Source organism: Hyperolius riggenbachi, chromosome 8 (assembly GCF_040937935.1).
Source record: "Hyperolius riggenbachi isolate aHypRig1 chromosome 8, aHypRig1.pri, whole genome shotgun sequence".
NCBI lineage: Eukaryota > Metazoa > Chordata > Amphibia > Anura > Hyperoliidae > Hyperolius > Hyperolius riggenbachi.
The window spans coordinates 281,639,104-281,665,736 of record NC_090653.1 but is presented as its reverse complement, the minus strand read 5'-3'; the positions used below and the strand labels follow the sequence as shown (position 1 = coordinate 281,665,736).

Genomic DNA, 26,633 nt, shown 5'->3' with positions numbered 1-26,633 from the left:
ATCAAATGCATTTTGATTGGCTTGTATTAATGCTGGAATAATTTGTATGTCATTGACCATCCCTGGTCTCAACCACGATGTGTGCCAGTTCTGTCCTATTTCTTCCTGCTTTGTGTACATTTTTTTGTGAATTCTAGTTGCAGCATACATGTCAAACTCTGGCCCCCGGAGACTTCTAATTTGGACCACAAAGGGTTTTCCCACTTTCCATTACACCATGGAAATGTGGAGGGGGCGGGCACTAGACAACAGCAAATTGTATCGGGAAGGGAGGGAAGACCACTAGACACCAGGAAACTGTGTAGGGGAGGAGGCATTAGACACCAGGAAACTGTATTGGAGTGGGAGGAGACCCACTTGACACCAGGGATCCGTATGAAGGGGTGCACTACAAGCCTGGAACTGTATAGGGGAGATACTAGGGAACTTTATAAGGGAAGGAGGGGCCACTAGACATTGAGATTGGCCTGCAACTTGGTCCCAGTGTTTAATTTCAGCCCACTTTATATTTGAGATTGAAGCCCCGAAGTTAGAGGATAAACCTCTTGGCATAGACAGTCCACAGAGGCTTGAGTCCATGGTGGACAGAGTCAGGTTAGATACCCGGGTAACCTCAGCATAGGCATTTCATGATGGATGCCACGTTTGGCTTTAGCAGGTAAAACTCCCTAAAATTTTCCATATTGCCAATCAGCTTTCCTTTAGCATGTTGCTTTGTCTGCTTCACACATCATCCCAAGTGCCACACACTGCCACTAGATGGCCCCATTGTCCATGGCTTCCTTTAGCAGAAGGAAAGTGGAGAGGCGTGACCACAATGGGGTGGTTTACAGGATGCCTTCTGGGTTGAGGAGGTGAGTGGTGGTAATGTTTGGATTGCATATATGTATATGGTGGTAGAGCTTTGAGTTTGGTGTATGTGAGAAATAAAGCTATGGCTGGGCTAACAGCTTAATGGAAATTGTGGTGGTTTGTGGATACGATGATGGTGAAGTTGGGTATGCTGTGTGCATGCTATAAAGCGGTCGTGGTGGTGAACGGGTTACAGGGCCATGGTTGTGCTGGTGTGTGGACTATATTATTAGGACCTTTTTCCACGATCAGTGAATTACTATCCAATTCCAATCACTTGTGGATCTCAAAACGCTAGTTCCAGCAGAGTATCTGGCACCAGTGGGAATCGCCTGATGGCGGAAACATGTGCCTGCCAGTTGCTTGAGCAACCAGACTAAAAAGCACAAACCACCAGCGACGTCCTGTAGCTCCTAGCGGCTTTCTGGCGTCCTCAGAGTACAGCTCCCAGCGTGTCATCTGACCTGCATTGGGTCACGTGACACACCAGGAGTCATGCATGGATGCCGGAAAGCTGCTAGGAGTGACAGGATGTTGCTGGAGGTTTGGTGAGTATTTTATGGCCAGCATGGATATGGATAGGGTGGTGGTGGGTCAGGTGGTGTACGGATGGGGTGGTGGTGGGTCAGGTGGTGTACGGATGGGGGGTGGGTGGGTCCGGTGGTGTACGGATGGGGTGGTGGTGGGTCCGGTGGTGTACGGATGGGGTGGTGGTGAGTCCGGTGGTGTACGGATGGGGTGGTGGTGGGTCAGGTGGTGTACGGATGGGGTGGTGGTGGGTCCGGTGGTGTACGGATGGGGTGGTGGTAGGTCGGGTGGTGTATGGATTGCATAGCTATGGTAGCAGTGGGATCTAGTGTACGGCACATGTAGATATGGTGGTGTTGCGTGAGTGGTCCATGTATGGTGCAGGTGTGGTGGTCGTAAGCAAATGAACTCCCTGTGACCCTGTCCACTTCTTTGGGCGGTGTGCAGGAGAATTCGGGTCTCCAAATCCAGTCTCCCGAATCCAAACACTAATACTTAATGAGGAGCAACTTATATGAGTGGAGTGCTAATTGGAGAGACTGTGAACCAGTATGCTGATCAGGGTTTCTGGCTTCATGGAGAAAAGAGCTATGACCATCACTACTAAAGCCAGAGGATCAACCTGATACCCAGACAGTTTATACTCTGACCAGAAGATAAAGGGTTTGATTTACTAAAAGTCGGCGACACAACAATTTCACCAGTTCTTATTCCAGTAGAGTATTGCATGTTGCACCATTGGTAGAACACCGGTTACTGTAGCCTTGCAGGCATTACCGGGTAACACAGGTTGAGCTATTTGTGCCATGCATGCTACATTACTGGTGGAAGTATTGGCAAAATTACTGTGCAGCATTACCGACCTAAATCGGCCACATAGAGAGAAGGCTGGTGGGCCTCCAACCAGGGCTGTGGAGTCGGTCCAAAAATCCACCGACTCCGACTCCGACTCCTCAGTTTAGGATTCCACCGACTCCGACTCCGACTCCACGACTCCGACTCCTCTAATTTGCATATTACAATTTTGTTGATTAAAAGTATGTAACATGAAATTCGTCTCTTAACTGCCAACGATTAGGAATTTTACAAGACAACTGAAGTGAGAAGGATATGTAGACTACTATATTTATTCCCTTTAGACTAAAACTAGTCCTTGGTAAGAGTACTTGTAAAAGGTACAAACCGGAACAAAGAACATCTATCAGGCCCTAGGCAATGTAAGTGTGGGTACATGTAAGAATGATGTGCAGGTACTCTGCAGGGGAATGAGGAGATTGTAAACAGACAACACCTCTGTGTTCAATGTGCACAGCATTCTCAGTGGATTCCCTGCAGCTCTGTGGGGAGTGCATATGTAGAGTATAGTACTACTGTGTAACAAAGTAAACCTGAGACAGATGAAATTAAAGTTTTATACATACCTGGGGCTTCCTCCAGCCGCCTTCAGGATAATCAGTCCCTCGTTGTCCTCATCCGCCACCTGGATCCTCTGCTTTGAGTCCAGGTACTCTAGCCAGTCAGGCGTAGTGCGCATGCACACACTCCGCCGCCAGGAGCATACTACACCTGTGCAGCACTATTGCGCAGGTGCAGAATGTTCCTGGCTGTGGGAGCGGCATGCGGCCGGACAGCGCTGACTGGCTGAATTACCAGGACTCATAGCAGAAGATCCGGGTGGTGGAGGACAGCGAGGGACTGATTAGCCTGAAGGGGGCTGGAGGAAGCCCCAGGTATGTATAAAACTTTACTTTTCATCCGTCTCAGTTACCCTTTAATTTGTAGTCACCAAACCAAATTTTAACAACATATCAAATTATTTGATTTCATCAGCAAAGGGAGTGCATACATTTGCATAAATCAGCATCAATGCAGAATTATTTCCATCTTGTTGACCATCTTTATTAGTGACACAGCTACACATCAGGCTTTATTCTTACAGCATAGATGTTATTTAGTATATATAAGAGATTCCTGTGTACACATCATATAAACAGTCACAATCAGATATGTATATCTGACCTTAAAAATACTGGGACTGCTTTATTGAAGCAGCACAAGTAACTAATTTTGATTGGTTTATTTCATTTTTGTGGACTAAGCACAGCTATTACTGTATATATACATTATTTTTCATGACTATTATCTGAGAAATAGAACATTTTATCATATTTTCTATTTTAATTACAGTTACAAATTCATTAGGAGTCGGAGTCGGTGCATTTTTTCCCGACTCCGACTCCAGGCACCCAAAATTTCCCGACTCCACGACTCCGACTCCACGACTCCGACTCCACAGCCCTGCCTCCAACGCAGGAGAGCTGCTGGTGAAGCATGTCTGAACGATGGGAAGTGTAGAACAGGAGAGCTGCTGGTGAAGCATGTCTGAACGATGGGAAGTGTACGCAGGAGAGCTGCTGGTGAAGCATGTCTGAACGATGGGAAGTGTACGCAGGAGAGCTGCTGGTGAAGCATGTCTGAACGATGGGAAGTGTACGCAGGAGAGCTGATGGTGAAGCATGTCTGAACGATGGGAAGTGTACGCAGGAGAGCTGATGGTGAAGCATGTCTGAACGATGGGAAGTGTACGCAGGAGAGCTGCTGGTGAAGCATGTCTGAACGATGGGAAGTGTACGCAGGAGAGCTGCTGGTGAAGCATGTCTGAACGATGGGAAGTGTAGAACAGGAGAGCTGCTGGTGAAGCATGTCTGAACGATGGGAAGTGTACGCAGGAGAGCTGCTGGTGAAGCATGTCTGAACGATGGGAAGTGTACGCAGGAGAGCTGCTGGTGAAGCATGTCTGAACGATGGGAAGTGTACGCAGGAGAGCTGCTGGTGAAGCATGTCTGAACGATGGGAAGTGTACGCAGGAGAGCTGCTGGTGAAGCATGTCTGAACGATGGGAAGTGTACGCAGGAGAGCTGCTGGTGAAGCATGTCTGAACGATGGGAAGTGTACGCAGGAGAGCTGCTGGTGAAGCATGTCTGAACGATGGGAAGTGTACGCAGGAGAGCTGCTGGTGAAGCATGTCTGAATGATGGGAAGTGTAGAACAGCAGAGCTGCTGGTGAAGCATGTCTGAACGATGGGAAGTGTACGCAGGAGAGCTGCTGGTGAAGCATGTCTGAACGATGGGAAGTGTACGCAGGAGAGCTGCTGGTGAAGCATGTCTGAACGATGGGAAGTGTACGCAGGAGAGCTGCTGGTGAAGCATGTCTGAACGATGGGAAGTGTACGCAGGAGAGCTGCTGGTGAAGCATGTATGAACGATGGGAAGTGTACGCAGGAGAGCTGCTGGTGAAGCATGTCTGAACGATGGGAAGTGTACGCAGGAGAGCTGCTGGCGAAGCATGTCTGAACGATGGGAAGTGTAGAACAGGAGAGACTTAAAGGGAACTAGAGAGGATGAACTATACATACCTGGGGCTTCCTCCAGCCCCATACGCACGGATCGCTCCCACGCCGCCGTCCTCCGCTGCCTGGATCCGCCGCCACCGGGTCCCGTCATTGCCGCAAGTCGGCCGGCGGACGCGGCCAATTCTCCGCATCACAGGGTGCTCTCCCCATACAGATACGCATGTGGCTGCTTACTGCGCAGCCGCATGCGTACATGTATGGAGGGAGCCCCTGTGATGCGGACAATTGGCCGCGTCCGCCGGAAGTGACGGGCCCGGTACCGGCTGATCCAGGAAGCTGAGGACGGCGGCGTTGGAGCAATGCAGGCTTATGGGGCTGGAAGAAGCCCCAGGTATGTATAAAATCCTTGCCTTTTTTCACCCCTCGTTCCTCTCTGGTTCCCTTTAAAGGACCATTATCACAAAAAAAATTGTAACATAAAAAACACAAATAAAAAATATATTTTTCCCAGAGTAAAATGTGCTATAAATTACTTTTCTCCTATGTTGCTGTCACTTACAGTAGGTAGTAGAAATCTGACAGAAGCGACAGGTTTTGGACTAGCCCATCTCGTCATGGGGGATTCTCAATGCTTTCTTTACTTTCAAAAGCATTAGTGAATGGCAGTTGCTCAGTCCAACTGCCAGAATAGTGTGCAAACAGGTTGGAAGGGTGGCCTGCATCTTTGTATAGATCCTTTCCAGGGAGTGCTTTTGTAAAGAATAAATGAAATGCTGAGAATCCCCCATTAAGAGATGGGCTAGTCTAAAACCTGTCGGTAATGTCAGATTTCTACTACTTACTGTAAGTGACAGCAACAGGAGAAAAGTAATGTATGGCTCATTTTACTCTGGAAGAAACATAATTCTTATTTGTATGTGTTTACGTGTATTTTAAACCTTTAAAGGGGACTTGAAGTGAGAGGAATATGGAGATGACCATCTTCATTCTCCAATAAACAATGCCGGTTGCCTGGCTTCTGTGCTGATGCTCCGCCTCTAATACTATAAGTCACTGGCCCAGAATGAGCATGTGGATCAGATGCGGTGACTCCGCTGGCCGCATGCTTGTTGCAGATTTGACTCAAACACAACTAAAGCCAAAAGCTCCGCTCAGGGAATGATAATGGCAGCCTCAATACTCCTGACAGTTCAGGTTCCCTTTAAGGGCAGTTTCATACTTAATATTTCACGCATTGCATAGCAGAGATTAGACCTTCTATGACCCAGCGACAGGGTCATATGCATAGCACCCAGACAGACAAATGACAGCGCTCAAGGCTGCACCTCAAATGTAAACCAACAGAGGCAATGCAGAGCCCCTCTGGGGCTAAATACATGCCTTGAATGCAAAACCGATGTAAATGATGTGCTAATTCTAATCTACAAATATTGAAAGTAGATTTGAAGCAATGACTGCAGCTAGCCACTAGTGTACTGTACTTACGTTTAATTTATAGGCATAGCACCGTCCCCCGCTCTGTGACGTACTCCCTGCTAGCCAAGAAGTATATCACTGGGATTCCAGTCAATCCGCGCATGCACAACACGCTCCCGTCATGCACACTGCCTGACTAGCATTACAGCATAATCCTTGTGGTAGGCACGGATCATGGTGTAACATGCTGCAGCATTTGTGTCGGCATTGTGGCGATTTGGATACTTCCGGCATGCCGCATTGTGTGACGTGGGCAAGTCTCCATAGACATGCTTGGCCCTTGCGGCAGGAAAGAGTATCACAATGCGACGCAGCATGCAGCTGTGGAAGGGGCTTAAAGCGTCCTCACTAGGGCTGGTCCGTGAGATGCTAGTGCAGCAGAGTCCCTGGTATCTGGCACCGGAGGGGATCGCCTGGTGTGATACATGTGCTTGCTGGCTGCTTGAGCAACCGGACAAAAAAGCACAAACCTCTGGAGCATAAAATACTCACTGAGCCTCCAGCGCTGTCTGCGAACTTTCCTGTAGCTCCTAGCGGCTGTCCGGCGTGTCACCTGACTCGTGTCGAGTCACATGACCCTCCAGGAGCCGTGCATGGACGCTGTAAAGCCACTAGGAGCTATAGGAAGGTTAGACGACAGCGCTGGAGGCTTGGTGAGTATTTTATGCCCTGCTATCCCCACATAAAACCCAAAGCACATACCCTGGATCCCCACAGGCATGTCGGTCAGTCGAGACTTCTGGTTGCTCGAGTCCTGGATAACGGGGACTTTGCTGTTATTCTAAGCCAGAGATCTGCAAACTTGGCTCTCCAGCTGTTAAGGAACTACAAGTCCTACGATGCATTTGCCTTTATGAATCAAGACTGTGGCTGTCAGCCTCCTGCAATGCATTGTGGGACTTGTAGTTCCTTGACAGCTGGAGAGCCAAGTTTGCAGATCACTGTTTCTAAGCTGATGAAAGTTTCTGCAGCTTGGCTGTGGCCCAATGTAATGTAACTGCTGCTGGATTCGATTGGTCCATTTACCAGTTTATGTAAATTCAGAATAATTAGCCTCTCACTGCCCATCCCTCCTGTCCATACACTGGAAAGGAAGTGGTTCCGACCAGCCGTCACTCCAGTGTATGGAGGCTGCTGTGTTATGTCTTCTGTAGTCTGGCCCTCTGATATCCTCAGTCACCTGGAACAAGTATGCAGATCGGAAGCTCGGGCTTTCCCATGGGAGGGTCAGAGGACGTGGGGATGTATATCGGGAGGGAGGATTCCTGGCAGCAAGCATTGCTCTAATTCTCTCATCACATGTCCTCACCTGCAGCCAGAGAGGACGGGGGTCACACCTGTGAGAGGCGTCGCCCATCACATCTGGGGGCGCTATCACAGGTTGTCATGCATTAGGTGACAGATGGCGGCACCATGGGCCTCAATTCACTAAGCTTTATCAAACACTTTACCGAACGTTTGATCATTTACCTCATGGATAAAATCTAATTTTGAATTCACTAAGGTGTTATAGATTTATCTAATGTTTTATCGATAAAACATTAGATAAATCTATAACACCTTATTGAATTCAAAATTAGATTTTACCCATGAGGTAAATGATCAAATGTTCGGTAAAGTGTTTGATAAAGCTTAGTGAATTGAGGCCATGTGGGCAGATGCTACAACTAAGCGCACCTTATAGATCTCCTGCATCCGAAACAGTCATTTGTGATCAATATGGGTGACAGCCTAATGCAGATACAGGAGTTCCCCAAAGTCGGCAATACATCTGGCTGGGTTCTGCTAACCCTCCCCTCTTTATAGTTCAGATCATGCTGCGCCCCCCCCCCCCCCCCCCCCCCAATTCCCCTACCCCTTTTCCCCCTTCATTTTACTCTTTAGAGAGGAGAGGATGGGCAGCCTGTTCTCTTCTGTATAGCGCAGAACATGCTGCTCTTCCTCCCCTTTCCAGAGGAGATGATGGAGAGGGGAGACGATTGATGGGGAGGTAGCTATGCTGACTTATTAGGGTAGGAGGAGTGGGGGGTCAGTGAGAGACATGGGATGGGGCGGTAACTACTGTATTTTTTGGACTAGAAGGCTCTCTTTTTTCTCCCCCAAAAGTGGAAGTCACTGCATCTTATAGTCCAAATGCAGGGAGTTCCTGACTTGCAATCATCTGCCAATAAGAAACTCCAACCCACCGTAATGTCGGGGACTCCCTGTACTGTGGCAATGTAGAGGTGGACACAGGGGGACAAACTGAGGACATGGGGACACTAAGGGGCATAGAGGAGGATAGAAGCAGACACATGGTGGACACAGGGAGACACAAGGGGCCCTGAGGTACAAAAGGGCACAATCCACAAGATGCCCCTTCACCATGGATGCACCAGGTGTAGTATTATATATATTCCCCTGGTTTTTGTCCTCTAAACATAGGTGCGCCTTATAGTCCGAAAAATACAGTACTGTATATTGACTTATTGGGGTAGAAGGTTAGGTGAGGGGCGGGGTTTAGGTGAGAAAACAGAGGGATGAGGTGGAAGGATATAGGAGGGGTTTCTGCGTTACATGTACTGCTGTGTGTGTATGTGATGTGTGGAGTTTACGAACGCCTCATATTCATAGAGTGCAGTGTGTAGTTATTCTGTGGTGGTGGTGCCTGCACCAGTATGTATACAGTATGTTCTGGGTTCCACTGAGTGTTTAAACATACAAGGTCTTTCCTGGCATGCTTGCACAGTGATAGTACTGTATATGGGCGGGGCATGGCATCCTTGTGTGGGTAGTGCTGGGCGTGTCAAGGGCTCAGCCATGGTGACCTCATATTTAATGGCCCTCCAGTGTGCCCCGCTGCTAAAAGGAGCTTTTACTAATGCTGGAATGATTTCACACCTTTTTTTGTTTCTTTTCCTTATTTTATTTCTTTTCCTTAGCATTGGGGGAAGAGGGGCAAATTTGCGATTTTAGATATTTTTGAGGAATAAAAAGCTGTTCACACTAATAATAAAGTAGTAAATAGAAAGTCTGAAGTGGGAGGGAAATGGGTGGAGAGGAGGAAAATACCTTTTAGGTTAAACAGGACAGCAAATTGTAGCTTTGAGGACATTATGGGCTAGAACTAGCAATCATTTTTATTACTTATAAAGTTATTGCTGTCATACTGTTTTTATTATGATTTCTCTAATTATTTTTTAACGATTATCAATATTTTATTGTAGTGATAACATTAATTGAAATGTTTTATTGCTTGTTTATTATATTATTTACTATTTTATTACTGTTTAGTTTTTCATATGTCCTTCGGTTACTTTGCAATCTCTGGCTCACTGTAGACTGTGTGTCCTCACCATTGTAACAATATTCGCTCGTGGAGTACAACTTTGCTCTTTAAAGAGGAACTTTACAAAAAGGTTGTAGTCAGGGGAAACTCAATTATTTTGCAAACTGAGAAGGTAAAAAAAATAGAAGATAAATCAAGCAATGTCTCCAGACAGGAGAAATGCAGACTAACAGCTTGTACAATTAGCTAGCTGACTTAGGAGTTGATTCACTTTGTAGGGCAAGATCCCCGCACTTTGATTTGCCCAATAGGCTGCCTGTCACTTGACAGGCAGCCTATAGGGCCAATCAAAGTGCGGGGATCTCGTCCTACAAAGTCACTGGACCTGAGAAGTATCGTGCCTACTTTGAAAATGTTACTTGCGCTGCCACACTGAGCTGCGCTGCTTGAGCAGTGTAGCTTAGGGAATCGACCCCTACTGATTTGTCTGTGAGCCAGATGTAGCCATCAAAAGAGTCACATCTGGCTCCCCAGCCATAGGTTCCCTACCCATGCGCTACTGATCGGGGTGAAGTTCAATCCTGGGTTATAGCCCCTTTTTACAGCAGAAATTATTGAAGGTCTCCAGATGAGAGAGACATACTCCCCATGATGCATCATTCCTGGACAGTGATAACCCGTTAGTGTTGTGCTCTTGTGTACAGCATTATGCCTGGATACCCCTCAGTATAAAAATGCACACTCCATAAAATCTCACTTCTCCCTCTGCCTTGTGCACTGCAACCACGGACGCCCCTATCACGTGGCACCAGGAGCGAGTTATGACGTCACGTGACCTGGAATCACACTGGCGGAGAGGTGAGGCTTTAATACACGCACATGGGCATGGAAGACACTATACACTTGGGGGCACACCGGCAGGGGGTCCGTCAGTCCTCGTCATATCGAACACAGTTATCGCCATACTCCTGATTCAGCACTTGTGACTAAGATATTCCAGCATAACCGATCAATCTTTTCAACTGATTTCGGTCTGAAATCGATCAGGCAGATATATTGGGTCAATCGGCCCACAAAATGGCCTGATGTATGGCCACCTTAAAGAGAATCTGAAGCCACTTACAGCAAAAGGTACCCAAGTAGAGGGAAGGCTCTGGATCCTATAGAGCCTTCCCTCTCCTCTCCCGGTGCCCGTTCCAGCGCAGAATCCCTCGTTCAAATCTCCCCCCGGGGGAGGCTATGGGAGCCCGAGTGCTCCTGAAAACAGGCAGCTCTGTAGTGTGTCTGTGCGAGACAGCATGCTTGTGCATGCGCAGTACAGAGCGGCGGAGTGCTTGGGAGCACTCGGGCTACCGAACCTCCAAAGCCTCCCGCAGTGGCAGAGATCAGTCGGAGACTATTAATGGGGGAGCCAGCGGTGGAACGAGGGAACCGTAGGAGAAACGGGAAGGCTCTATAGGAGGCAGAGACATTCCTCTCCTTAGGCAAGTATCTGTTTTGTTTTTTTTTCAAAGTGGCTTTAGGGAGAGAGAGAGAGAGATTTTATCACAGTATTCAGAATGGTCAGAAATAAAATCAGTGGGATTGGTTCAGTGAAAACAAAAATATACTTTCCTAAAACAGAAAGAATTTGCAATAATTCAGGTTGGAGTGCGTTCCGAGATGTCTCCCACAATGCATCACTGCTGAATATATGCAAATTAACCATTGTTACCTTAGAAGCTAAACACACCTCCAGAACCGCTGGAATGCAATGATGTGTCAGCTTGTTAATTTGTACAGAGCAAGAATAATCCAACATGCATAGAGACTGTTTCGGATTGGTTGATCCTCATCAGTGCATGGCATAGATTAATTTGGCGGTCCGTGCACTGCGTCTTTAAATCACATTTATTGTCCAAGGTTATCACCAGCAGACATTGACATTGTATGCGTGTTCACAACATGTATGAAGCGGAACAGTCTGACCTGTGTCCAAGACGGATGCGGGGGTGTGACCAGGGGATGAGAGGACGGCACAACAGCCGCTCTCACCCCGGTACCCTGGTAGGATTAAACACAAGGGTAGGGGACAAAATAGCCCTCAATAGGGCTTTTAGGTTTGGGTGGGTTTTAGGCAGCCCTTTTGTTTTCGGGGGTCCCCCCCTGATTTTTTGTGTCCTTCTCTCCATGTGCCTCCCAAACTGCATGTTGATTTTAGAATGGGAATTGAGGTGGTCTTATTCCTTTTTAATCTATAGTATTTAATAAAGGTAAACAAAGAGGGTTCTTATGTCAGCAGACATCAAAAGAATCATGGGGTATAGGTGCAATCATAGGAATGTGTATAGATGGGATGGACTTTACCCTTTTATAATGGATCACTTTTCTCAATATCACATGGTTTAAAGCTTTATTTTAAGTCAATAATGTGTTAGCACAGTTTCTAACACGCCAATGTTCCTTGGCAAATGTTTATTGCAGTGTGCACAATGGTGTTTATGTAACGCAGTCTTGTTGTACTCGCCGTATTAAGGCGATCCTCCCCCCTGCACAACCATTGGTCCAAAGTAGAAGAGTTTCCCCTGTCACTCACAGGACACACATGACACGTCACATGACACGGCCCGTCCCCTCCCCTTTAGCCCAGTCACTATCGCATCACAGTTCCGCGGACCAATGGCGAACGCGGTGGGCGGGGCCTCTTGTCTACATCACAGAGGTCCGAACGCGCCGCCATTGCCCAAGGACATACGCACGTGAGCAAGCGCCACACCGGCGTGAAACGGCTGTTGTGCCGTCCTCTCATCCCCTGGTCACACCCCCGCATCCGTCTTGGACACAGGTCAGACTGTTCCGCTTCATACATGTTGTGAACACGCATACAATGTCAATGTCTGCTGGTGATAACCTTGGACAATAAATGTGATTTAAAGACGCAGTGCACGGACCGCCTCATATGTACTACATATCTTCAGTTGCCCATGTTGGCCCGGATGCACGCCTCTACACATATTGCTGAGCAGTGAAGCTTAATAGACGGAGTTGCTTTTTAAAAGGTGCAGGGACCAATTTCCACCCCCACTACTGAGTGCCAGGCACATCTACTTCTGTTGTATAGATTAATTTGGCTCTATGGAGTAGGGCTTGTAACACTGAGACACACGCAGCTTGCTGCAGCCATACTGCAATAATACACTACAATAATTCCTGGGATGTATCGATGGTCGGGTCTGTGGCTCACGCCTGCTTCACCCGCTCTCATCACTCGCTGCAGACTGTAACATGTTGTGAAGGGACCCCCAGCTGTGCTCCCCCCAGCACAAGAAGCTCATTAGAAAAATGTTTCCTTTCCAGACGTGATGGTGGCCCAGCTGGCGGGCCTTGTCTGGACGTCGCTGAGAGGGGCGCGCACTGCGCACCGCCGCCTGCAGCACAAACAAGCCCAGCAGCGCAAGGATCAGGGAGAGCGCCCCCTGCTAAGCCCCTCCCCCCACCCTTCCTACAGGAGACTGTCAGCTCTGATCCCCACTGACACCCCACAGCGCCCATCATCCTAACCCTCCACCACCAAGGAACCCGATATCAGAAACGCTCTCTTCTCTGAGACTCCAACAGTCCAATTATTTCCCTGAAAACCATCATCATCTAATTAATGGTGCTAATTGAATAGAGGATGTGAGGAAGGGGGCAGAGGGGCGACCCCGGTGTGGTGGCGGATCAGAGAAGAGGCCGCAGTCTGATCACAGCTCGGACTCCATTATGGTGACAGCAGAGGGGGGGGGGTCTTCGTGTATCAGAGGAAATAAAACCCTACGCCACAATTATTATAATTACCATCTATGAACAGGAGAAATTCTCACCCTTCCTTACTGAGCTCAGTGTATTATTTTACCTTAATGAGGAACTCGGATTCATAGGATAATTAACAATTAAAGGGACAAAATTCCTTCCCAGCTCCAGGTGGCAGATAAAATCCCTGGTTCAATATTGCTGGGAATTACCTTCCACCGAAACGAGGTGCCACCATAGCAGTAATATTATAACGCGCGGGGAGCGTAAGGGTAATACGGGGTTCCGGCACATCTCCCTCAGAGTTGCGACAACTCGCCAGGGATTTGAGCAGCCACTCAGCTCACCCTGCTCATAACTCCCCGGCTACAAACACAGTAATTATAGCCATGGATGCCCTTCATTGCAAGGAAAGCATCCCGGCCCTCTTAAAATGCAGATATAGAATTTGCTGTCTGTGGTGACATGTTACAGATTTTAAAGGACAACTGTAACAAGACCGCCAAGCAAGCAGTTAAAAACTTTGAAAGAACAACTGAAATGAGAGGTAGACTAAAGCTTCCATATTGATTTCCTTTCAAGCAATACCAGTTACCTGGTGATCCTCTGCCACTAATGCTTTTAGCCATAGACCCTGAACCAGCATGTAGCAGATCAGGTGATTCTGACATTGTCAGATCTGACAAGATAAGCTGCATGCTTGTTCCTGGTGGGATTCAGACACTACTGCAGTCAAAGAGATCAGCAATACCAGTTGCCTGGCAGCCCTTCTATACTTTTCACTTCAGTTGTCCTTTAACCACTCTTACCATTAAAAAAAAATAAAAATAAAAAAAAAAGTTCTTGAATAGATGGCAAAACCTTTTTTCCTCCATACCCGACCATGTCCCTTTGTCTTTTGTACAAGCCTAGGGAAAAACAAGCTAATCTGCCAAGCTTTTGTATTGCCCTCTGATGTATCTATATCAATGTCCTTCCTATAATGTGGTGCCATCTGCAAAGATAGCAACATATTATAGAAAGGACATACTCTGTATTTCATCTGCTAGATCATAAGCACACTTAAGGATTGGTCCTAGTACTGACCCTTGCGGGACCCCATTGCTAACAGTTTCCCATTTTGAATATGATCCATCACTCTTGTTTACTGTTCTCTATCCACATACACACATTTCTCCTAGTCCCTATATCCCCAGCTTCTGCACCAGGCTATTGTGGAGAGCAGTATCAAAAGCCTTTGCAAAGTCCAAGTACACTACATCTATAGCTGTCCCAAGATCTAAATGTTTATTCACCACTTCATAAAAGTGGAGCATGCTGGTGAGATCAGATCTGTCTTCAGTAAACTCATGCTGATGAGCTGAAATAAGACTATTCTGTGCTATGAAGTCTTGTATAACGTCTCTTATGGTGCCTGTAACGATTGGTGTCAGCAACACAGATTTTTTGATTATTGGTGATCTGCAGAATCGCCAATAATACAGATGCTATACCTGAGTATGTGGTGACCTGCAGAATCACCAATAATACTAGTATAGCTAGACACAGGACAACTAATGTGTAATCGTGTTTTGGTGCGACAGTAATGAAAGGGGAGATCTCCCGAGAAGCGGGAGATTCAGACAATACTGCAGCCAAGAATCCCCTGAGGGGCAGGAAATTCAGACTGCACTGCAGCCAGTGAGCACCTGAGGAGCAGGAACCACTGACTGTACTGCAGCCAGTGGACACCTGAGGAGCAGGGACCACTGACTGAGCTGCAAGGATGATAACCCGAGGAGTGGGGGATTAAGACTCTACTGCAGCTAGCAGACACTTGAGGAGCAAGTGTTGCAGACAGTGCTGCAAAGACTGATCACCTAGGGAGTAGGTGACAGCTCTCAGAAATTCCTCACTAATGGCTAGACCCACTAGTGAGGATCGGAAGGTCAGACAAGCAGGGTCAGCAACGTACGGACAGATAAGGTACAGAGCCAGAAGGCTGATTCAGAGTAAGGTTCAGGCAGTGTCGGCAACAGTAATCAGATAGGCAGAAGTACCGAATCAGCAAACAGGAGAGTAGTCAGGAAAGCAGAAGATCATAACAGATAGTAGCAATATAGCAATATCCTAGTCTAGGTGTGAAGTCCTTGGTTTCAACACCTGGGATCCAGACTAAAGAATAGTACACAGATATCACAATGCAATAAGTACTTTAAGCTATCAACGGAAACTGGCTAAGTGTGAATTCCCATTTCCAGCTGGTTCTAACACACTGTAAGATCTGACTAAGGTCTGAGCACTAACACGTTAGCGTTTACAACAGCAGACAACCAGCAACTGACAGGCAGGTCCTACATATACTCAGAGCGCTCCACAGCGCCGCCCCAGTCACTCAGCCAATCCGGAGCACTACTGGGATCAGCTGACTCCTCTTTTACTTGCATAAAGGTCCTGTCGCCTGGCGTGCGTGCGCAGCTCTCAATCTATGTGCACTAGAAGGACCAGGCAAAGCAGCAGCATGTAGCTGCGCGGCAGAGGCCGCCAGTTGATACGCGGAGATAGCCGCCATGCCGCTTGGCCATGCGGCGGTATCTCTGCTATCCTTTACAGTGCCCATAGATGGTACAATAAAACCGTTCGATTTTCCTATTTATGCAACCAAAATCAAATGAAAGTCGAAAGAATATTTTTTTCGATCAAGAAAGACAGTTATCCCGTTTTTTTTTCCCGATAAAAATCTGATCAGACGTATTGGAAAAATCTTAATATTTGATCATTTTTTCTGGATTTTCTGACAAATCAAACGTTCACGTATGGTACCTCGAAAAGAACTATGCAATTTTTTCAATCGAATTAAATTAATGGAAAACACACACAACTGATGTTAATCTTACGGGTCTGTCGTTTTTTCCCAGTTCTGATCATTTTCCCTTCTTAAAGACGGGGGGGGGGGAATCAGCTGCCAGTCATAGGGAACTGACCCACTTGAAAGAGATTTGTAGAAAACAAACTAGATAGATAGATAGATAGATAGATAGATAGATAGATAGATAGATAGATAGATAGATAGATAGATAGATAGATAGATAGATAGATAGATAGATATTATATAAATATGCTGTATGTGTGTGGATAGTGAATGAATGAGTTAATATTTGTAAAGTGATTTTCTCTGTCGGCAGCAATGACTTTGAACATGCTTAGTAAGCAAAGTTCTGCCTCCTCTAACTGTAATCAATCACAGCTAGATTAGGGTGGCATAAGTTATCTGCAATGTCTAAATAAAAATAAAAAGATCTGGGGATGAAGTGTGGTGGTAGATCTGGGTATGCATGTTTAAAGGGTTTTGGTTGTGCAGTTTGGTGGTAGATGAAGGGTTGGGGGATCGGGGGTACAGGATGTAGGTGGTGCAGTATGGTGGTGGATGAAGGGTTAGGGGATCGGGGGTACAGGATGTAGGTGGTGCAGTATGGTGGTAGATGAAGGGTTAGGGGGTACAGGATGTAGGTGGTGCAGTATGGTGGTAGATGAAGGGTTAGGGGATAGGGGGTACAGGATGTAGGTGGTGCAGTATGGTGGTAGATGAAGGGTTAGGGAATCGGGGGTACAGGATGTAGGTGGTGCAGTATGGTGGTAGATGAAGGGTTGGGGAATCAGGGGTACAGGATGTAGGTGGTGCAGTATGGTGGTGGATGAAGGGTTAGGGGATCGGGGGTACAGGATGTAGGTGGTGCAGTATGGTGGTGGATGAAGGGTTAGGGAATCGGGGGTACAGGATGTAGGTGGTGCAGTATGGTGGTAGATGAAGGGTTGGGGGATCGGGGGTACAGGATGTAGGTGGTGCAGTATGGTGGTAGATGAAGGGTTAGGGGATAGGGGGTACAGGATGTAGGTGGTGCAGTATGGTGGTGGATGAAGGGTTAGGGAATCGGGGGTACAGGATGTAGGTGGTGCAGTATGGTGGTAGATGAAGGGTTAGGGGATCGGGGGTACAGGATGTAGGTGGTGCAGTATGGTGGTAGATGAAGGGTTAGGGGATCGGGGGTACAGGATGTAGGTGGTGCAGTATGGTGGTAGATGAAGGGTTGGGGAATCAGGGGTACAGGATGTAGGTGGTGCAGTATGGTGGTGGATGAAGGGTTAGGGGATCGGGGGTACTGGATGTAGGTGGTGCAGTATGGTGGTAGATGAAGGGTTAGGGGATAGGGGGTACAGGATGTAGGTGGTGCAGTATGGTGGTAGATGAAGGGTTGGGGGGTCGGGGGTATGGGATGTAGGTGGTGCAGTTTGGTGGTAGATGAAGGGTTAGGGGATAGGGGGTACAGGATGTAGGTGGTGCAGTATGGTGGTGGATGAAGGGTTAGGGAATCGGGGGTACAGGATGTAGGTGGTGCAGTATGGTGGTAGATGAAGGGTTGGGGGATCGGGGGTACAGGATGTAGGTGGTGCAGTATGGTGGTAGATGAAGGGTTAGGGGATAGGGGGTACAGGATGTAGGTGGTGCAGTATGGTGGTAGATGAAGGGTTAGGGGATAGGGGGTACAGGATGTAGGTGGTGCAGTATGGTGGTAGATGAAGGGTTAGGGAATCGGGGGTACAGGATGTAGGTGGTGCAGTATGGTGGTAGATGAAGGGTTAGGGGATAGGGGGTACAGGATGTAGGTGGTGCAGTATGGTGGTGGATGAAGGGTTAGGGAATCGGGGGTACAGGATGTAGGTGGTGCAGTATGGTGGTAGATGAAGGGTTGGGGGATCGGGGGTACAGGATGTAGGTGGTGCAGTATGGTGGTAGATGAAGGGTTAGGGGATAGGGGGTACAGGATGTAGGTGGTGCAGTATGGTGGTGGATGAAGGGTTAGGGAATCGGGGGTACAGGATGTAGGTGGTGCAGTATGGTGGTAGATGAAGGGTTAGGGAATCGGGGGTACAGGATGTAGGTGGTGCAGTATGGTGGTAGATGAAGGGTTAGGGGATAGTGGGTACAGGATGTAGGTGGTGCAGTATGGTGGTAGATGAAGGGTTAGGGAATCGGGGGTACAGGATGTAGGTGGTGCAGTATGGTGGTAGATGAAGGGTTAGGGGATAGGGGGTACAGGATGTAGGTGGTGCAGTATGGTGGTAGATGAAGGGTTAGGGGATAGGGGGTACAGGATGTAGGTGGTGCAGTATGGTGGTGGATGAAGGGTTAGGGAATCGGGGGTACAGGATGTAGGTGGTGCAGTATGGTGGTAGATGAAGGGTTGGGGGATCGGGGGTACAGGATGTAGGTGGTGCAGTATGGTGGTAGATGAAGGGTTAGGGGATAGGGGGTACAGGATGTAGGTGGTGCAGTATGGTGGTAGATGAAGGGTTGGGGAATCAGGGGTACAGGATGTAGGTGGTGCAGTATGGTGGTGGATGAAGGGTTAGGGGATCGGGGGTACTGGATGTAGGTGGTGCAGTATGGTGGTAGATGAAGGGTTAGGGGATAGGGGGTACAGGATGTAGGTGGTGCAGTATGGTGGTAGATGAAGGGTTGGGGGGTCGGGGGTACAGGATGTAGGTGGTGCAGTATGGTGGTAGATGAAGGGTTGGGGAATCAGGGGTACAGGATGTAGGTGGTGCAGTATGGTGGTGGATGAAGGGTTAGGGGATCGGGGGTACTGGATGTAGGTGGTGCAGTATGGTGGTAGATGAAGGGTTAGGGGATCGGGGGTACTGGATGTAGGTGGTGGTGTTTGGTGGTAGATGAAGGTGCTTGGTGGTGGATGAAGGGTTAAAGGATCGTGGGTACGGGATGTAAGTGGTGCAGTTTGGTGGTGGATGAAGGGTTAGAGGATCGGGGGTACAAGATGTAGGTGGTGTTGTTTGGTGGTGGATGAAGGGTTAGAGGATCGGGGGTACGGGATGTAGGTGGTGCAGTTTGGTGGTAAATGAAGGGTTAAAGGATCGGGGGTACGGGATGTAGGTGGTGCAGTTTGGTGGTGGATGAAGGGTTAGAAGATCGGGGGTATGGGATGTAGGTGGTGCAGTTTGGTGGTGGATGAAGGGTTAGAGGATCGGGGGTATGGGATGTAGGTGGTGCAGTTTGGTGGTGGATGAAGGGTTAGAGGATCGGGGGTACAGGATGTAGGTGGTGTTGTTTGGTGGTTGATGAAGGTGCTTGGTGGTGGATGAAGGGTTAGAGGATCGGGGGGTACGGGATGTAGGTGGTGCAGTTTGGTGGTAAATGAAGGGTTAAAGGATCGGGGGGGTACGGGATGTAGGTGGTGCAGTTTGGTGGTAAATGAAGGGTTAAAGGATCGGGGGTACGGAATGTAGGTGGTGCAGTTTGGTGGTGGATGAAGGGTTAGAGGATCGGGGGTATGGGATGTAGGTGGTGCAGTTTGGTGGTGGATGAAGGGTTAGAGGATCGGGGGTACAGGATGTAGGTGGTGTTGTTTGGTGGTGGATGAAGGGTTAGAGGATCGGGGGGTATGGGATGTAGGTGGTGGTGCTTGGTGGTGGATGAAGGGTTAGAGGATCGAGGGGTACGGGATGTAGGTGGTGCAGTTTGGTGGTAAATGAAGGGTTAAAGGATCGGGGGTAAGGAATGTAGGTGGTGCAGTTTGGTGGTGGATGAAGGGTTAGAGCAGGGGTCAGGAACCTTTTTGGCTTAGAGAGCCATAAACGCCACGTATTTTAAAATGTAATTTTGCGGGAGCCATACAATATGGTTCAAAGTGGGACAGTGCGCATGCGCAGTAGAGGGTCCTGTTGACCTGTTGCCATGGTGATGTGTATTCAGTTTATCCGCTGGGCAGCAGAAGGTGTCAGATATATCTTCAGATTCTCTTGGGTTTCAGCAATTTCCCGGAGAGCCAAACAGGAGAAATACCGACTAAGAGCTTGTACAATTAGCTAGCTGACTTGGGGATTGATTCACTTTGTAGGACGAGATGAAGGGTTGGTTGATCGAGGGTACGGGATGAAAGTTGATCGAGGGTACGGGATGAAAGTTGTGCAGTTTGGAGGTAGATAAAGGGTTGGAGGATTGAGGGTACGGGATGTAGGTGATGTTAGCTTTTGACTCTGTCTGGAAAGTAACTAACGTCTATCTCTCCCGGCAGTATCAGCAGGAGATTATGGTCCTCCAGGACAAGCTGCGTCTTTCTAACAAGAAGCTAGAGGAATATGAGAACCGCTGCAAGAACCAAGATGAGCAGACGCAGAAGATTCTGCTGGAGTACCAGGCGAGGCTGGAGGATAGCGATGAGCGACTGCGCAGGCAGCAGGAGGACAAGGAGATGCAAATGAAGGGGATCATCAGCAGGTAGGACATGCCTTTCTGCTCTATAGCTGCTGCATGTTGAAGATGGGGCAGATTCTCTTAGGTTTTTATTGCTGTCTGTGTCCTCAGTCTAGCTTAACTTCCTGTCCTAACAGGAAATGGGAACATTTCTCCAATTGGAACACTGACCGCAAGACCTAAGCCTTTTCTTGTTGTCAAACACCCATCAAGTTTTTATTGCTGTTGTCCATTTCCAGTCCCTTTGACCATCTGGGTTCATTGTAGATTCCAGGGACAGGAAAATAAAGGGAACAATAGGAATGCAGGCACCTCTAAAAAATAGATGTTCTGTCCCTTCTCCACTTTCCATGGCTAAATCCATCTATTTCTGTGCGGTGTGTGTGACAGGGCCTCTTCCTCTTCCTGTGTGCCCTGTCACACAGACCGCACAGGAAGAGGAAGCAGCCCCGTCACACGGACTTCACAGGAAGAGGGAGTGGCCCCGTCACACAGATAGTACAGGAAGACGCCCCGTCACACAGATAGTACAGGAAGAGGCCCCGTCACAGACCGCACAGGAGGGGGAAGCGGCCCCGTCACAGACCGCACAGGAGGGGGAAGCGGCCCCGTCACACAGACCGCACAGGAGGGGGAAGCGGCCCCGTCACACAGAACGCACAGGAAGAGGAAGCGGCCCCGTCACACAGACCACACAGGAAGAGAAGGCGGTCCCGTCACACAGACTGCACAGGAAGAGGAAGCGGCCCTGTCACACAGACCGCACAGGAGGGGGAAGCGGCCCTGTCACACAGGCCGCACAGGAGGAGGAAGCGGCCCTGTCACACAGACCGCACAGGAGGGGGAAGCGGCCCCGTCACACAGAATGCACAGGAAGAGGAAGCGGCCCCGTCACACAGACCACACAGGAAGAGGAAGCGGCCCTGTCACACAGACCGCACAGGAGGGGGAAGCGGCCCTGTCACACAGGCCGCACAGGAGGAGGAAGCGGCCCCATTTCCCCTTCCTGTGTGACGGGGCCGCTTCCTCCTCCTGTGCGGTCTGTGTGACGGGGCAGCTTCCGCCTCCTGTGTGACAGGGCCGCTCCCTCTTCCTGTGTGATCTGTGTGACGGGGCCGCTTCCTCCTCCTGTGCGGTCTGTGTGACGGGGCCGCTCCCTCTTCCTGTGCGGTCTGTGTGACGGGGCCGCTCCCTCTTCCTGTGCGATCTGTGTGACGGGGACGCTTCCTCCTCCTGTGCGGTCTGTGTGACGGGGGCGCTTCCTCCTCCTGTGCGGCCTGTGTGACGGGGCCGCTTCCCCCTCCTGTGCGGTCTGTGTGACGGGGCCGCTTCCTCCTCCTGCGCGGTCTGTGTGACGGGGCCGCTTCCTCTTCCTACGCGGTCTGTGTGACGGGGCCGCTTTCTCCTCCTCCGCGGTCTGTGTGACGGGGACGCTTCCTCCTCCTGCGCGGTCTGTGTGACGGGGACGCTTCCTCCTCCTGCGCGGTCTGTGTGACGGGGACGCTTCCTCCTCCTGCGCGGTCTGTGTGACGGGGCCTCTTCCTGCGCGGTCTGTGTGACGGGGCCGCTTCCTCTTCCTACACGGTCTGTGTGACGGGGCCGCTTCCTCTTCCTGCGCGGTCTATGTGACGGGGCCGCTTTCTCCTCCTGCGCGGTCTGTGTGACGGGGGCGCTTCCTCTTCCTGCGCGGTCTGTGTGACGGGGACGCTTCCTCTTCCTGCGCGGTCTGTGTGACGGGGACGCTTCCTCCTCCTGCGCGGTCTGTGTGACGGGGACGCTTCCTACTCCTGCGCGGTCTGTGTGACGGGGACGCTTCCTCCTCCTGCGCAGTCTGTGTGACGGGGGCGCTTCCTCTTCCTGCGCGGTCTGTGTGACGGGGACGCTTCCTCCTCCTGCGCGGTCTGTGTGACGGGGACGCTTCCTCCTCCTGCGCGGTCTGTGTGACGGGGACGCTTCCTCCTCCTGCGCGGTCTGTGTGACGGGGCCGCTTCCTCTTCCTGCGCGGTCTGTGTGACGGGGACGCTCCCTCTTCCTGCGCGGTCTGTGTGACGGGGCCGCTTTCTCCTCCTGCGCGGTCTGTGTGAAGGGGCCGCTTTCTCCTCCTGCGCGGTCTGTGTGACGGGGCTGCTTCCTCCTCCTGCGCGGTCTGTGTGACGGGGCCGCTCCCTCCTCCTGTGCAGTCTGTGTGACGGGGCCTCTTCCTGTGCGGCCTGTGTGACAGGACTGCTCCCTCCTCCTGTGCGGCCTGTGTGACAAGACTGCTTCCTCCTCCTGTGCGGCCTGTGTGACAGGACTGCTTCCTCCTCCTGTGCGGCCTGTGTGACAGGACTGCTTCCTCCTCCTGTATGCTCTGTTGTAACGTGACATTGAGGTGACAGCGCCGCTTCCTCTCCTGTGGTAACAGGACGTCCCCTCTGCTGGTGTGTGCTCTGCATGTAATTAGCGTCAGGGTGAGAATCTCCTTCGTTTTCTTCTGATGGCAGTTGTAGGAGAAACATCCATCATCTTTATCAGGTGCCTCGCGTCGCCCGTCCAGCAGAATGAACAAGACTTATAGCGGAGTGCAGAGCGTGGCGAGATTCTCGCTCGACGAGCGGCCTGCATTAACCCCTCTGCTAATAACTCTCTCTGCAGAGCATCCAGCGGAGCCGCCAGCCAGACGTGTAGCAAATCCCGCACATTTCAGGGCCTCTGAACCAAAACACCAGCGTCATCTTCATAGACGAGCTATTGATTGGTGCTTGTGTGGCGCCGGTGACTGCGGAACGACCCGCGCTGACCCGCCATCCTGCGGCTGTCACAGCACAGCTGACGCTCATTTCACAGATCACATGGCTTAGATGGAGAGCGGGGTGACGTGCAGGGAGGCGGAACACCGATAATAAACCCGCTCATGTGACCCATGGCGACCAATCTACTCTCGCCTGTAACCAGTGTGTGGCAGGCAGAGAAACAAGATTGGCTGTCAAGGATTACAGGCAGTCTGCACTTATCAGCTATGAGGGTAAAGTGTAATATGGAATGTCCAGAGATATACATACATACATACACACACACACACACCTATAGTGATCCATACACCACTGCTTGGAGATTTGATGATGTGTGGGACTTCTTCACCCTGCTTATAGTACCTCTAATGCTGAATACTCTCCTGACGACTCAGAAAAATGGATCCCAGTGACATCCCCCGACGACAAGTGCTCCCCGATACACGCGACGGGCGCAAAACGGGAAGTCAACCGATCGTGGCACTTTGCGCTGAGTCATGGAGGATCTTTAGGGACACCCGAAGCGAAAATAAACGAATAAAATAAATGATTGTATTTATCTTCCTTCTCCTAAAAATGACTTTTTAAGATATTCCACAGTTTTATTTTATTTTTTAAATCTACTTTTTATGTTTTAACGGTTTTATTGTTTTTGCTCAATGACACATTCATTGAAGTATGCCAGAGCTAAAATCTATTGACCCTTTTTATCTCTTCCCTGCTCCCAGAAGCCATTTTCTGCTAGGAAGGTGTTTTATAGTTGGCATTTCTTATCAGTGAGGGTCACACTGTAGTCACTTCCTGTCTGAGTCAGGACTGAGTCAGCCACTTACATACCTGATATTTAACTCTTTCAGGCAGAGAAAGAAAAAAAGGAACCCAGCATAATTATTAGTTTGCTAGGCACTGTACATACACACGTCTATCTCATGTCACATCACTTCGGGTATCTTTTAAAGATCCGCTGTGACATTTGTTATCGCAACATGTTTTCAAACGTCACCTGTACCCACGTCACTAGATCACAGAAACAATAGCTTGTCAATCAGAAAAAATCGCCGCCGGAAAAATAATGGGTCTAGTGGGTACGTACCACTGCTGCAAATGCCCCCTATTCTAATACCTTTTCTCCTGTTTTCTCACAGGAAAGGTCGTCACACCTTATTAATAGAACACCTTAGGCCCCAGCAAGCATGGAAATACTCAAAATTAAAGTTTGTTTTATTTTTACAAACTTTTGAAGGACATGTGAAGTGAGAGGTATATAAATACACACAGGTCAGGTGTTTGGGTTATCTGCATGCTTGTTTCAGGTGTGCGATTCAAGCACTGCTGACGTCAGAAATCAGCAGGACTGCCAGGCAACTGGTATGGTTTAAAAATCATTAAATAAGGCAGCCCTCATATGTCTTTCAGTTTAGGTGTACTGTACCAGAGGTGACATCTGACATGAGATAGACGTGTATATACAGTGCAATACATTAATAACCAGGCTGTGTTTGTTTTTGCTGCCTGAAAGAGTTAATTTTCAGGCGTGCAAGTGACAGCTTCTGTCTTGTCACTACCTTGTGGGGAATACAGTAAACTTCACTGATAAGCAAATTACAGCCATAAAAAATGTCCAGGCAGAATACAACTTCTGAGGGCAGGGGAGAGATAGCAAAAAAGGTCAATAGTTAATATGTTTTCACTCTGGGACACTTAATAGGCTGCCAATTGGTCAGAGACAATAAACCATTTAATCTAGTTTTTAAATGTTTAAATATAAAATAAAATCATTGGATATCTGCAAAAAAGGCAATTTTTGGAGTAGGAGGATAAATATTATTGTTTGGCCCAGTGCACACCAAAAACCTCTATCAGATCTGCAAAACGCTAGAGGTTTTTGAAGCAGATTTCAGAGCGATTCTAGGCATGTATTCTAAAATATGCCTACCGGTTTTTGGAGCGTTTTTGTGTAGCAGATTACAAATATTGTTACAGTAAAGCTGTTAAAACGCCTGAAAAACCACTCTGATGTAGCGTTTTCCAGAGCAGTTTTCCACTTTCCTATACTTTAACATAGAGGCAGAAATGCCTCAGAAATCTAAAAACTGCTGCAGCCCCCGAGTTTGCGTTTGTGGAAAAAACGACCCGCTCTGGTGTGCACCAACCCATTCACTTTCATTAGCCAAGCGGTTTACCCCCTGCAAGCGTTTTAAAGAGAACCCGAGGTGGGAATTTATTATGCTAGTGGGGCACAGGGGCTGGTTGTGCACACTAACACCAGCATCTGTTGCCCTATGGTGTGCCTCAAAGACCCCCCTGCGCGCCGCTATACCCAGCCAGCACAATGTTTATCTAAGCACTGTTAGCGCCGCTCCCCCACCTCCTTCGTATCGGCTCTACCCGCCCACGTCACTTCCCTCCAATCAGCGGGAGGGAAGGGACACAGGCGGGTAGCGCCGATATGGAGGAGGCGGGGGAGCGACGCTGACAGACAGCGCTTAGGTAAACATTGTCGCCAGCACTGCGGGGGTATAGCGGCGCGCAGGGGGGTCTTTGAGGCACACCATGGGGCAACAGAGGCTGGTCTTAGTGTGCACAACCAGCCTCTGTGCCCCACTAGCATAATTCCCACCTCGGGTTCTCTTTAAAAAACGCTCCAGAACCGCTCCGGTGTGCACCAGCCCTTTATCTCATCAGATTATTTTTACCTCTGAATTTAGTTTAACCACTTTTGCCTCCTGGACGTAGTACCTACGTCCAGGAGGCCATGCGCACGCTCCCGTCCCGCGGTTCATTAGCCAGGCAATCAGTGAATCGGGCTATGGTGCCCGATCACTGATTCCTCTCCCTTGCAGAAAAAGCGACAGCTTCTCTCGGAAGCTTTGCTTTTTCTGGCTTCTTGCGTCCCTCTAAGGGTATGTTACGCCTAGAGTGACGTCATGTAAACAAACTCATGGCCGCCAGCTTGTGGCCAAAAAGTAAAACTACAACTAAATGTAAAAAAAAAATAAAAAAAATGCACATATATTTACCCCAAAAAAATACTATTTACATCCCACCCTCCCAAAAATACCCAAATAAAATGTTTAATATAAAAAATAAAAAAAAACATTACAATAAAAAAAAATAAAAACATGTAAATATTTACCTAAGGCTCTAAACGTTTTAAATATCAATGTAAAGATGAAATAGTTCTATTTTTTTTAAATTTTAAACTTGTAAATAGTGATGGATGCAAAACGGAAAAACTGCACCTTTATTTCCAAATAAAATATTGTCGCCATACATTGTGATAGGGACATAATTTAAATGGTGTAATAACTGGGACAGATGGGCAAATACAATACATGAGTTTTAATTATGGAGGCATGTATTAT

General features: G+C 48.8%; 1 protein-coding gene across 15 annotated transcripts in view; it reads left to right on the top strand.

The window, feature by feature from the left end:
* Positions 1-26,633, top strand: part of DAB2IP (DAB2 interacting protein) — a 974,997-nt gene that overhangs the window by 923,612 nt on the left and 24,752 nt on the right. For all 15 annotated transcript variants that reach the window (XM_068249028.1, XM_068249025.1, XM_068249024.1 and 12 more), the window contains one exon: positions 20,319-20,521. In XM_068249028.1, the coding sequence (XP_068105129.1) occupies positions 20,319-20,521 (203 nt within the window). The remainder of the gene's footprint in view (positions 1-20,318; positions 20,522-26,633) is intronic.